Raw genomic sequence first — 14,087 nt, 5'->3', positions numbered from 1 at the left:
AGTTCCTTGTAAGGTGCAAAAGGTCTTGCGCTGTTTGTTTCTTCTTAGTTTTCCTCCTCCTCTTCCTCTTCTATTCCCTCAGTATGCTCGTCACTGGGTTCTCCGTTCCTTATAATATCCCACATAAAAAGTCGTTTTGTTTATCCTTCATACGCAGACAAACAGACAGACAGACAGACAGACAGACAGACCAAGGGATCGAGTATACGGAAGACAAAAGCAGGTGCAGAAAAAAGACCACAGTCACAACCACAGAAAAGGTCAGCTGAGGAAAATATCCGAGAACTTGTTTAGGTTCTTTTTATTGATTTTTTTTTCTTTTACTTAAGTACATTCCTTTGGCATTCATTATTTTCCTACTGTCTATTAGTATATTCAGAGACTTTTTTTTCCATGTCTTATTTAGCGTTTTCTTGACATCAGTACATTCCTTGGCATTCGTTATTTTTCTCTCTCTCTCTCTCTCTCTCTCTCTCTCTCTCTCTCTCTCTCTCTCTCTCTCTCTCTCTCTCTCTCTCTCTCTCTCTCTCTCTCTCTCTCTCTTCCTGCAAATCTCCACAGCCACTTTTATACGTAGAAGACACCTGAAAAAAATATATTTATTATCTGTTTTCCCGAAAAATAATAATAATGTAAACTCAAACTCGTGTCTCGATGCGAAAGAAAAAAAAATCAGTCTCGATAACAAAACAGAAATATAACAACATGCGTCCAGATTATACTTAATGGGATAAAAAAAAATTGTCTTGATATAAGAAAAAAGAAAAAAAAACGCTCGAGTCTAGACCCTGCGGAAAAATATGTGCTTCTTTGTCTTCGTAAAAAAAAAAAAGTAATGATAATTGTGTCGTGATAAAAAAAAAAAAAAATGTCACCGGGTCCTGATAAGAAATATAATATACTCGCCTCTGGCATGAAACAAAAGTTACCCGGAAAAAAAAAGTTTACGTCTAAAAAAAATAATAATAATAATAAATAAATAAATAAATAGCTTTACTCCCAACCAAGGACGTCAAGCATTAAGACTTGCAAGCCAAACACAACGCACAGTTATTTTTAATGGCAAGGAAAAAAATCGAACTAAACAAACCATTACCTCACGTGACAATGGATCAAATTGTGAGCGTAATCTTCAGCCCACTACGGCAAGTCTTTACATTCTACATCGCATAGGTCTTACATTTATATCCAATCGCTTACACCTGTTTGGACTTCGTAATGCGAGGCTCCCCATATCTGGTAGAAACCTGGACGCCCTTGTTCTACTTTTTTTTTTTCTTTTTTACAGCCTCCGTGAAAAGAGGGGACGCAGAAATGAATGGAAAACAATAAGGAATATAAAGAAAACAAAGGAAAGAAAGAAAGTGAGAACAATGAACATATATAAGAGAAACAGCTCGCGAGATTGGAAAATTATCACAATAAGAGAGAGAGAGAGAGAGAGAGAGAGAGAGAGAGAGAGAGAGAGAGAGAGAGAGAGAGAGAGACTTAAACTTCCGTGTGTTAAGTATGCCGTGGAGGCGAAGGAGGGAGAGGGAAGGAGAGAGGGAGAAAGGAAGGGACGGAGGCAGGCTGGGGAAGAGTCAAGGCCACTCATTTGTCAGGAAGGAAGAGCCACAGACTCGGCCTGGCGCTTCTTTTAAATGGGTTCGAGAGGCACTATTGAGAAAACCCTAGCTTAGTATAAGTCTGAGTGATGACAACGAAAAAACTGTATCAAGAGTTTGTTTTTTTTTCTTTATACCTGGAGATTAACACTTTCTATGCTGTCAAGATAGTTCACTAGTTTTTAGTTTGTTTGTTTGTTTGTTTTTTTTCATGCATTTCTTATACCAAGCTGGAATTTTTCCAATACTAGCTTGACTTACCTCGTCCCTCACACCCTCACTTCCGCCTCGCTCCGCAAACTCAGGGTGGGGCAGCATGATTAACTGTCTTATTCTCCGCACGTGCACTGGCCAATGTCGCCTGATAGTTATATATGCCTTGAGTAGTAGACCAGGATGCTAAAAATACCGCTCGTCATTGTTGTTTTGTATCACCACCGTTGCTGTTTTCGTTTACACCGACTTCTGTTTTGATTTCGTCATCGTCTTGTACTTACTTGTGTCTCATCATTTTCATTTTCATTTTCTTCATCGTCATTGTCGTCATCGTGGTCGTTGTTGCTGTGTACACTCGTCTTCCTCCTCCTCTTCTTCCTCTTTCTTACTCTAAATGTTTTTATATTTGTCTTTGTCCTGTTTTTTCCTTTTCCTCCTCCTCCTTCTCCTCCACCTCCTCCTCCTTATCATTATCCTCATCATCACCACATCATCATCATCATCATCACCACCACCACGACCATTATCATCATTTGTTATCTTAAAAAACTGAACGACGGAAAGAAAGAAAACCATCCTTCCTGTCACTATCAAGTCAAAGAAAACGAACAAAAAAAACACTCCCGCAAACACACACACATACTCAGAATGCAAGGCAGGGTGATGCTGCAAACAAGGACGCAAAGGCCACACCTCCTCCTCCTCCTCGCTCTCCTAAGATAACACAACCAATTTATCTAATCACTGTCACGCTAGAGTGGTTACGCGAATTAACGATGATCGCTAAGGTAAGAGGAAACTAAGGAGAAAATAGGCAACAGTCATCCTCCCCACTCTAACACAATGATTCCTCCCTCTCTTTCTCTCTCTCTCTCTCTCTCTCTCTCTCTCTCTCTCTCTCTCTCTCTCTCTCTCTCTCTCTCTCTCTCTCTCTCTTTCCTTTCCGATAATGTTAGTTGATCCTCCCCGGAAGTTGTAGAGGTACACACCAGCCCACGTCTTCCTTACTTCCTTCCGTGATAAAGAAAAGGAAAAAAGAGCAAGGTGTGTGTGTGTGTGTGTGTGTGTGTGTGTGTGTAAGAACGAAGAATCCTCTCTCTCTCTCTCTCTCTCTCTCTCTCTCTCTCTCTCTCTCTCTCTCTCTCTCTCTCTCTCTCTCTCTCTCTCTCTCTCTCTCTCTCTCTCTCTCTCTCTCTCTCTCAACCCCGCCTCCCTCCCCTCACACTCATATAATGTAAAAGGAGTCAATTTCCTCCAAGGCCAGCCAGCGTCTCAAGAAGCAGGAAGCGGCAGGAACTTGTGATGGAACGTTTTCACTTCCACAATGTTGACTTAATGATCAGCCTCGTGCGGAAGTCCCCAATGCGATGCTCCATTAATCTCGTAAGCGGAAAATGTGCTGGTTGGAAGATGAAAGCCTTTTAGAGATCGTAGACTTGATCCTGAGCTCTCTAATGTTCAGTAGTCAGGTGAGGAAGGAGGACGGGATGATGTTGGTTCAGTTTCAGTTGTAGTTTGATCTCTCTAACGGTTCTCCCTGGTGCTTTATTTCCTCGTTTCACTTTTGTTTTTATTCCTGTTCTTCGTTTCTTCAGCAGTTTACTTATCTATTGTAATTTTAATACACTTCAATATTCTCATTACCAGATGAGTTTCCGTTAATTTCTCTTTTCTTTAGTGGATATCATGGTTGATTTACCGACGTGGAGGCCTTTTTTTACAAGTATTTTCTTTATGAATCGACACATGTTTGGTTTAGCAGTGAAGTGTTATGTGGAATCGGTCCATGAAATATATAAATACGTGATGAACTGGAACGATTGAAACCAACGATCATGCTTGACGGAAATGTAGCGAGGATGCTGTCAAGCGTCGCAGTGGTGAAGATAATGGAAATGGTGGTGATGGCAATGGGTGATGGTGGTGATATTGCTAGTGATGGTAATGATAAAGACTTGCGTAACGATGAGGCAACAAATAATATGGGACTTCCTCATGGTTTTCACGCTCTGCGTTGTGTTTGGCTGCTCATTATACAACAGTGTAAGCGTGTCTTCCTTATACGATTTACCTGAAGCTTGATATAGTAATACACGTTAGACCTCAAGTACCGCATTCACAACCAGTTATTCGTTTTATCACATACATTAAACAGATTCTACTGGAAGTTATTAGGGTTTCCAAAGGTGTTTTCATGGTTCTAGTGATAGTTTAACGAAAAATTCTACACTGTCAATAGGAAAACACCCATGAAAACTCGTCTGATCATCTACATTGCCTTTGAAAAAAAGTCCTCATCAGAGAAAGTGTTTAAGAATGCGGGTCTTGTTATTTTTATTCTATTACGTTGTTATCTTATGTGTAACTGACACGAGAAGACCCGGAACAAAAGCTTAACGTTAATCTGATGAATTCCACAAACTCGTTCAAGGAGAAAGTGAAGGAGAGCAAGAAATAAAAGGAAAAAAATAAAAGAGGTGGTGACGAGAGATTGAGGGAAGGAGGGAAGGAAAGGCAGACTGGAAACAGGGAGGGTTAAAATTGAACAGACGAGAAGAACAAGAACAGCAGTACCAACAATAACAACAACAACGACAACAGCAACAACAACAACAACAACAACAACAACAACAACAACAACAACAACAGGGAGAACAAGAACAAGAAAGCTGACAACGAGGAATGATCAAAGAAAACATGAACAGGAGGACAAGAATGACTCAGGGAATCAAGCAAAAGAAAAATACGGGAATAGAATGAATGCCAAGGAGAACAAAAAATATATATAGGACAGGAAGTGCAGATTCAAGGGAGGGGAAGAGGAGGAGGCAGTGACCTTCGCTTCTGCTGCATAGGAGGACGTGTAGTAGTAGCAGCAGTAGTAGTTATTGGTATTTATCCTCACTGCTGTTAAGTATGAATGAGCCACCTGACAATGATAATGACTTATAATTGTAATTGCTGTATTTATGTTAGAATCATGTAATATTTACTTTTGGGTCAGCGGAAGTGAATAAGAGGAGAGAGAGAGAGAGAGAGAGAGAGAGAGAGAGAGAGAGAGAGAGAGAGAGAGAGAGAGAGAGATTAAGATACCACAACAACCTGGAGACCTTGGCAATTACATTTATCATTATAGGAACGAAAAATTACCTGTGTGTGTGTGTGTGTGTGTGTGTGTGTGTATAGGCGCGTGAACGCAATAACAATTAAAAAGGGATAATTTTACGGGGAATGAGTGTGTCTGCATAACTCAGTCACGTCCATTCTCTGTCTGTGTTGTTCACGTGAGTGAGCATGTGTACGTTCGTGTATGCTGTACCCACATTCACGTGACCAGACCGCCACGCCAGCACTTCGTACCTCCGCCGCTGACCTTCGACCCCGACACCTACCCCGTGGAGGGACGAGGTCGCCACCGCTCCTGGACCTCGAAAGGACCCAAGGAGGTGTGAGAGCGTCGCGGCCAGACACGCGAGGCTAAAGCACGGAGTGTCCTCCCTCAAGGACCCCGCCGCCGGCACGACGTGTTTGGAAATACTCAGTGGGGCCCGCTGCACGGCCATCTGTGGAGCGTGAGGCGGTAAAAATAGAGGAGGAGGAAGGAAGGAACGTAGGCGACAACACTCCCGGAAAGGAGGTCGTGATCCTGAGGAAGCTGTGGGGACTGTGGCGGTAAACTGGAAATTGGATAGTGGATAGTTAGGGTGGGGAGGAGCCTTCGCCTCTACTATCCTACATCTCTCACTTTACAGTAGAGAGTTTAGCTCTTACAAATGTCTTTTGTAAGAGCAGGCAGGTTCGAAATTGAAATAACGAGGACATCAAAACAGAATAACAGTTTCTGGAGTGGAGGAGAGGTGGTGCGGTGCTGGGTTGTCTCGCAGCTTGGTAACGGAAATGCGGTGGCGGAGAAAATCTTTCTACATAATTCAGCCTTAGCAGTATCTCAAGGCCTCCGCAGCCAGCGCTACAACCATAACTGTCGCCAACACTCAGAAGGCGCTTGGCGAGGCTCCTGCCACGCGACCTTACTCTGCTTATTGAAAGGAGGTTAGATTTACATATTTATAGCGGGAGAGAAGAGAGGGGGAGAGGGAGGGAAGGAGGAAGGCGAGGTTAGAAGGAGGAAGGAGAGGCGGTCTGATAGTCGTCCAAGGTTTTCCGGAGATGGTGCTACAGCTACTAAGGAGAAAACAAAACGATGCATTTTGAAAACCTCCTCCCAATTCGTTCGGCAAATGTGAGGATGAACTTGCATCTCTACCACTACTACTACTGCTACTACTACTACTACTACTACTACTACTACTACTATTACTACTACTACTACTAATGCTACTACTATTACTACTACTACTACTCACCTGCAGCCTCCATCTTTCCTTTCTGCCTCCTCCTCCTCCTCCTCCTTCACCTGGGGAACCGCGGCAGGTGTTCATGCCTTGGGGTGTCTTCCTTTTTTCTCTCTCTCTTCTTTTTTAAGTGAACCAGATAATTGTGTACAGGAAGGAGAGAGAGAGAGAGAGAGAGAGAGAGAGAGAGAGAGAGAGAGAGAGAGAGAGAGAGAGAGAGAGAGAGAGAGAGAGAGAGAGAGTCACTATACAACAAAAAAAAAAAAAACTTATCTTTATAGTGAGTAATGGAACCCAAAAATTTATAGTTGAAATAAGACCAAAGAAAAATAGAAAATATAAGTTTGTTCTTTTCCTTCTCCTCCATTACCACCACCACCACCACACCCAAAGACATTATTACCAAAAAAAAAAGATACAGGTATTTTTTTTGCAACCTTTTTTCATTCATCCTTCACCTCTCCCCTCATTCCCCTCCCCAGTTCCTCTCTCCCATTCCCTTCCCTCCTGTCTCCCTCCTCCTTCATCCTTCCCTTTTAGTATACCCTAGATAAAAACATCACCATTTTTAGTAATCATATAGAGTAAATTTTCTGGCATTTTTTCTGGTGGTGGTGGTGGTGGTGGTGGTGGTGAAGAGCTGGAAGACGAGAGAAAAGAGAACACAAAAGAACGCATCGAAGGAAAAGAGGGGGACAGAGATAAGAGTGGCGGTAATAGTTCAGCACAAGAGTGGTTGTTTGGTGTGAGAAAATCTTGGTGGTTGTGATGGTGGTTGCACAGTAGTTGTACATGTATGAGAAGAGCAGTGTAGATTACCAAGAGGTGACCTTCGTTACCTGACTGCTTGGAATACATTTATAATCAAGGCCATAAGAATAGAGAACAGGGATAAAGTATGCTGTGTTTTATCATTTAGTGCCTCATATATCACTCACTGCCGCTGAATCAAGTGGCCTCATTCATATTACAAGGATAAGTTTGAACGAGTGACGATGCAAGCAGTCTTTGCCTTTACTAAGTTACATCTATTATTTTAGACTAGACAGTGTAGCTTATGATAAATAGACAAGTCTCGTAAGGGCCAGCCATTAGATCTGCGTCTCCTTTCTTCTTGTTTTTTTTGTGTTTCTTTATGCCTTTTCTCGACTCGTTGCTGTCAGTCAGTTGCCTGGGTCTCATTAAAATGTGTGTATTGTGTCATTTAAATTATCGCCTACAGTAGGTTTATGATTTTAGTGTCTACGTCTTACCACGAATCTTTACGGGGTATAGTAGAAGTTACTGGGGTTCATGATTCTAATAACAGCTTAAAATAGGCAATAGCGGACGTTATGTAGGCTCTCAGGTGTGCTTTCATAATTTTAAAGATAGTTTAAACAAGAATTCTGCACCAACTTTGAGAAAACACACCCGTGGTAACCAGACTAATCATCTCTGTGGCGTTTTGAAAAATAACACTGTTGAGAGCCTCTAAGCTATACAGTGCCAGCGTAACTGGTGCCTGTCATCATTCCACCACAGCCTTTAGTACGAGCGGCGAAGGGGGTGTGCTAGCCAGGTATTGGAAGTCATTTCTTTTCCTCGATCTTTTGTGCAAATAGTCTTCCTACAATTGAATTGTAATAAGTGTCGTGCCTACCATAATGATGTTTATGTGTGTGTGTGTGTGTGTGTGTGTGTGTGTGTGTGTGTGTGTGTGTGTGTGTGTGTTTTCCTTTTCCTTTTTTTTTTCTCCTCTCCTCCCGTCCCTGATCATGATGTCTCGCTCACCTTGCCAACAGAACCCACAGAGAGAGAGAGAGAGAGAGAGAGAGAGAGAGAGAGAGAGAGAGAGAGAGGAGGGGGCGGGACAGACAGAAACAGAAAATAGACAGACTGAAACAGGGATAGAGAGTAATCGTAAAAGGAAGGCGAGGAAGGACAGCTCGCGGATCAGTGGTCGACGTTGCATCTGAACAGTGAGGCGGCAGTTCAGTACCTTTGCTGAGGTAATCATAACGCCGAGCAAGAACCGAGGGTGGGGGGGGGGTGAGGCGTAAACCTTATCTTACACCACACAAGGCCGCTGACCTTCGAACCAAATGAACCATGCACCTTCAGACTGCAAAACACTTCTCTGGTGCCTGTAACTCATAAGTAATGCATCAATAAGCAACTTCTTTGTCCAGCGTCCCGACCTAGTGGTCTGCCCACAAACTTTTACTTTAATTCTTTCCTTCACTTTCTTTCTTTTCTTCTATCTGTCCAATCTCTTACTCTTCCCCGTCTTTCTGTAAAAAAAAAAAAAAAAAAAAAAAGTCCCGACCTGCCTCATGTGAAGGTTCTCCGGGGAAGGACAGAGGGCGGAGATACTTGCTTATGAATTGTATATAACCAGCCGCGGTTGTCTGGTCCTACCTTGAGCAAGCTGACTTATGCAACGCTGCTTGTGGGAACCTTCGTACTATCCCTCTACCTCTCTCTACCTTCCCTGCGTTCCCTTCTTCCGTCCATCCAAACTTTCATCCATTCAGTTCTCCCTTCCTTCCCACCCATTCTGTCTTCTCTCTTTCCATTCCATCTATCCTCCCTGCTTTTCTCCGTCTCTCCGTCCCTCATTCTCCTTTCGGAATCTTATCTATATATTTAGATTTAGCTTTGTTTTCTCATTAGGGCTATTTTCTAAAGAGCCACAGAGCCACTGAGTGTATAAAATCCTTGTAAAACTATCACTAAAATTATGAAAACATCCTTGAAAATAGAAATAACTTCCACTATAGTCTGTTAAAAGTATTCGAGATAAGACACCAAAACGTCTGAGAATGTGGCCCTTTCGTCTAGGATTGTGAGTTAAACGAGAAGGAGACGGTACACTAATTGCCGCTCGAAAAATAAATAAATCATTAAATAAATAATGAAGGAGTTTGTGTTCGTAGGCAGGCTGAGAAAAAAAGTTGCCGCACCGGAGGAATAAAAAAAAAAAACTCATCAGTCATACCATAATAATCATCGAGGCCCGGGAGGATTTTCGTCGACCTTGACTGTCCCGCCTCCTCGCTGACATCACCGATTCACCAAACCTTTTATCACAAGTTCCTGCCGCGGATGGATGGCCTGCCTGGTGAATGGATGTCCCTTTACACCGATAACAAGTATTCATCGTGTTTCATGGGAAGCATCTTTAGGAACAAGCTACGTCTTTGTTCAGGTGGAGGTGGTGTTGGTGGTAGTGTTGGTAAGACAAGGCCTGAAGGACAGTGGCCGCGTGTAACCGTGTAAACCATCTGTCCTCAGGTGATGCAGTCCTCACTCATTAGCCAAGCCAGAGCCCACCACTCTTCCCATGCTCTTCTGTCCCTTACCTGGGCCTCGCCTTCCCGTCTGGAACATGCTCCGATCCTCCTATTTACTCCTCCATGTGTCCAGTCCTGTTCCATCACCCATATCGTGGTATTCGAGTTGATTATCACACTGGTATCGACGCTAAGAATATTATTAAGTTTATTAGTTACCTTAGTAGTTCATGTACCAACGTGATGTCACCAGGCGATCACCCATTCAAACAGTAACCAGACCAGAATTGTTTAACCTCGTTGATCGGATGAGAAACGCTACATTCAAATGATTTAGTTACGGGAACTTTACATCCTCCTTATCTGATGGCCTGTGTCCTTACTGCAAGTACTGACATGCCTTGAGATGCACCGTCGCCACTGCCTGTTATAGCCGCATTCAGCCGAGGATAATACTTACCATAGCCACCAGAGACATGTTTTTCCAATGCAAGGTCTCGGCCAGTTAAAATTCACATCAGTCCTTCTCGTCACTCTGTCTCCACGCGTCGGAAAGTCTCAGAAGTGTCGAAGTGTCCATCAGTGTACAAATATCTGATAAGGGATTCCATTTGTGCTTCTCCCTCCCTGTCCTCCTGCTGGCGCCGCTGTCTTCGTGATGTCGCTGCTAGAATGGAGACAATGATTCTCCTTCATCGCCACTCTCTTGTCCTTGATGCGTTTAAATCTTAGTGTGTACTGTACTTCCACTCCTTCATCCCCCTCCCTCCTTCATTCCTTCCCTCCCCCATGCTATTCTCCACCATTTCCACGCCTTCTAATGTTCTCCCTCACCTCCGTCCCTCCCTCCTATAGCTCTCTTTCAATGCCGTCCCTTTATCTACTGTTCATCAATCGCATTCCTCGTTCTGATGTCCCTCGCCTCTAATCTCCTTTTAATGTCCTCCTTCACTATTTCTTTCCTGTTTTAGCTCACCATCACTCCAGTTCCGTGACCTCTTTGTTCTGTGATTTCTTGTTCTCTGGTTGTTCTTTATCTTTTGCCACTCTTTATTCTCTCTCCGCTTCCCTCCCCTTCCCATCCTTACCCTCTCTTGCCCGCCAAGGCTCTTGTCCAGTAAGGCGGCTTCCCAAGGCTATCATCGCCAGTGGCAGCCTTGTCTCTATAAATAGAAAAAAAACTGTCTTTTGTTTAGCTCTGTCAGATATTATGAACTGGTTAGTGTTAAAAGTCTCGTCGTTGTTAACTTTCATAATATTACTAATTTTGTAATGTCTGTATGTGTTGTTCATTAAAAGGGCATGAGTCTTTATTTGCCGATATTTTGTTGTAATCATGTTTTCACAATTACTTTTGCTCTCTTTACTTTGCTGCGGCAGACGAGGCTTTACTCCCGCGGGCTCCCTCCAACTCACCTCCTTCCCTCACGCTCGCCGCTCATTGCTTCACTCATCTTTACATTACCTCACCCCTAATCTGTCATCCTTTCCGTCAATGGCCAGTTACCCCTCACCTGGACCGACCACAAGTAACCTGAGCAATCAGATCTACACTACTGAAATTAGCTATTCCGATGTTAACCTCCAGTACAGTGCATACTCACACATACGAAGACGCAAGTACTCGGTTGAGAGGATATATACGAAGCAAATACTATGACAGAGGGGCAGTGAGTGAAATATGGCCGTGTACTATTAACCTTTGTTATAACGGCTTGTCTCGTCTGTCTGGCATGACGTGCGGTGTGGTCTCCCTTCCCTCGTCACTAACCTCAGCCTTCCTCCTTTCAGTGTGTAATGTAGGGTCGGCATGGCACGTGGCGGATGGCGTCATCAGGTCGTCTTACCGAGCCTTCTCTTCGCATAAAATCGACGCTACTCTGGGCGTCGCCATTGGCCTTGATCACGCCAACGTCACCATGCGCGTCATCCCCCAGCACAACCGAAGTCTCGACATCAACTTTAACGAGCGATTCTCTTGGGTGAAGCCAACCGACATGCGCCAGCGGTACCGCGAGGCGCTGGTCAAGGGCCTCCCCTACCCTATCCTGACGGTGGCGGAGTACCTCGCCGTAGACAACGAAGGCTTCGCTTGGGGCCGTTATTACCGCACCTCCGGCTACTATTGCAGCATATTCCTGTGGTAAGATACTGTCAATAAACCATTGACCAATTAACCCGTAAATGTGAAATGTCAACAGCTTAATTATATCATTGCCTACTGTAGTAAACGCTTAAGATTGTGCAATACTTGTGCTGTGTACAGTTATGTTACATTTCACTTCACTACACTTCTGCCCTCCACCAACACCCCGTTGGTGGCGACGCTCCTCATGACACTCCCCTGACCACTGTACCTTCCCACCACCAGGTCGGCGTTCACCTCGTGGCTGCTGATGAACGTGTTGCTGGTGAATGTGCCTCGCTACGGCGCCTACACCATGATAGTCACCGGGTTGCTCATGGGATTCGCCTGCCTCATCTTCTACCTGCTCATGCCTCCCAAGCCTCTCGACATCCGCTTCGAGGACGTGACGCTCACCTTCCGCCTAGGCTGGTGCTTCTGGCTCACGCTGGTGGTCGGTCAGTATCCATGATGATGATGGTTGACTTTAACGCAATGATGAATACGAGTATAAAATAAGACAAGGATACAGGTTTTAGTTGATTTCACGCTCACCAGGTACAAGTGATAGTCTGACTGATGTTACGGTCATCTAATTCTTCTTTCTCTCCCTCCCCTTCCCAGGCTGCTTGGTGACGGTGTGCGGCCTCGTCATCTCCATGGTAGACTGTATCTACCCTCATAAGTTCTCCACAATTTTGGAAGTTGACTTCGACACCCCGTACGATCGTCACATCATTATCGAGGACTCGCACGACACCAGAAAGAGAAGATTCAAGATCCCGCGACTGGAGGAGCCTCTCAACGCAGGCCTCAACGCTGGCTCCAGGCTGCTGCGTCGCCTCTCCAAACGAGGAGGCAAGGAGACTACCACAGAAGAACCTGAGCCTAATAAACCTTCTCCTGGTGTCGACAACCACGCATTTGAGATGGAACCTCCGAAGGCACATTGGAAGTATCCAAACTTTATAATGAGAACAGACTCCAAAAAGTCCACCAAGTCTGTCAACTTCCGCTCGGCGTCCCAGCGGTCCCAACAGTTCCTAGACATCCCGCAGCTGCCGGACTACGAGGAGAAAGTGAAGCCATTCCAGCGGTCTGATTCAAAGCAGAGCAGCATGTCTTCCATATCAGTTGCATCGTCGCCCAAGAGCGTCAACTTCGAAGAACCGACACTGCCAGGACCCAGCGTGCATCCTGGCGGCACAGAGATCGAGCCGGTGGTAGTGTCCATCCTGCGACAAGACTCCAGCCAGTCCGTCGCCTCATCTTCATCTTCATTTGGTCTCGGGATGCTAACCAGAGGCCAGAGCATCAATAAAGCTCCCGCAGGCGCCAGCGAGGAGAACGAGCACCAGCCGGTCACCAGGAACAACTCCGGCAACATTATTGTGTTCCACCGCACAGATTCCCGCGGTCAGCTACAGAGGTGAGTGAGTCCGCATCCCCGCTGCCTTGTGGTCACTGCCGTCTCCCATACGAAGGAATAAATGATGTAGTGCGCTATAGGCTTCAGTAAGAGAAGAAATTTGGAATGTATAACATAATTATGAATAATGTTGATCACTGTTGTGAGATATTAAAATCATGTGAGAGACATCCATCTGATAGCTTGATGGCTACATATCGTGACTTCTGACCTCAGCCGCTGAAAATATTAATTAAACAATCGCCATGTATTTGTGTAGTTTTGTGTAATTTATTTTAGGTCTGCTTACTAACGTGTGTGTTCCTCTTCAGATTAAACGGTGAAGTGGTGGAGATCCAGACGGACGATTCGACGGACGTTTGGTGAGGTGACTGGGACGCACGTAACTTATACCTTCTCGGACCCCGCCGGGCCCCGGGCAGCACCACATCAGGCCCTCCCTCCGTCACTTGCTGCGAGGGACAAAGGGATGTGCGGAATTTTATACATAACTATACATGTGTGTGTTTTGTGGTACGTGATGTGATTTATGCTCTGTGATTTTAATATAAATGTGTATACATCATCGCAGCGAACATTATGAAAATACTGTGTTGACTGTGATGACTGAACTAAACTGATGACTATATATACTGTATAGGTGTTCCTCTGTATCTCCAGAACGAAAGGAAACCGAGTGGACTTAATTTATATAAACCAATAAATCCTTATATAATGCTTCCTGAAGTAAGATGTTCGTGTTACACCTTAATTCATGTACGTGTAGTTTTCATATAGATGAAATAATAGCATGTTAAAAATATGCAACTGATAGGATCAAAAACAACAAAAAAGAAGCTATGTAGTAACCGCTAGATATGTGTGTGTGTGTGTGTGTGTGTTTACAGACGCCCGCAGGTTAGATCACGGTATGTTGCTCTGACCAGGTAATGATATAAACTTTTTCTATGCATTTGATGTTTTATTCCTATACACTCTTACTATTTTGATTGAGTAACCATTGGCCTTCTAGTAAATCCTGGCTTTTCGGTCAAGTGAAGCATGAGACACTGAGTTCGAAACTTGCAAGGCAAGGTGGCTGTA

General features: G+C 44.3%; 1 protein-coding gene across 5 annotated transcripts in view; it reads left to right on the top strand.

Moving 5' to 3' along the window:
- LOC135100662 (dual oxidase maturation factor 1-like) overlaps positions 1–13,956 on the top strand; it is a 48,369-nt gene extending 34,413 nt beyond the window's left edge. For all 5 annotated transcript variants that reach the window (XM_064003786.1, XM_064003785.1, XM_064003789.1 and 2 more), the window contains 4 exons: positions 11,242–11,593; positions 11,822–12,033; positions 12,200–13,004; positions 13,316–13,956. In XM_064003786.1, the coding sequence (XP_063859856.1) occupies positions 11,242–11,593; positions 11,822–12,033; positions 12,200–13,004; positions 13,316–13,370 (1,424 nt within the window). In that variant the 3' untranslated portion in view covers positions 13,371–13,956. The remainder of the gene's footprint in view (positions 1–11,241; positions 11,594–11,821; positions 12,034–12,199; positions 13,005–13,315) is intronic.
- The last annotated feature ends 131 nt before the right edge of the window (positions 13,957–14,087 follow it).

The sequence above is a fragment of the Scylla paramamosain genome, chromosome 5 (genome assembly GCF_035594125.1).
Source record: "Scylla paramamosain isolate STU-SP2022 chromosome 5, ASM3559412v1, whole genome shotgun sequence".
Taxonomy (NCBI): Eukaryota; Metazoa; Arthropoda; class Malacostraca; order Decapoda; family Portunidae; genus Scylla; species Scylla paramamosain.
This window is presented reverse-complemented; position numbering and strand designations above follow the sequence as displayed.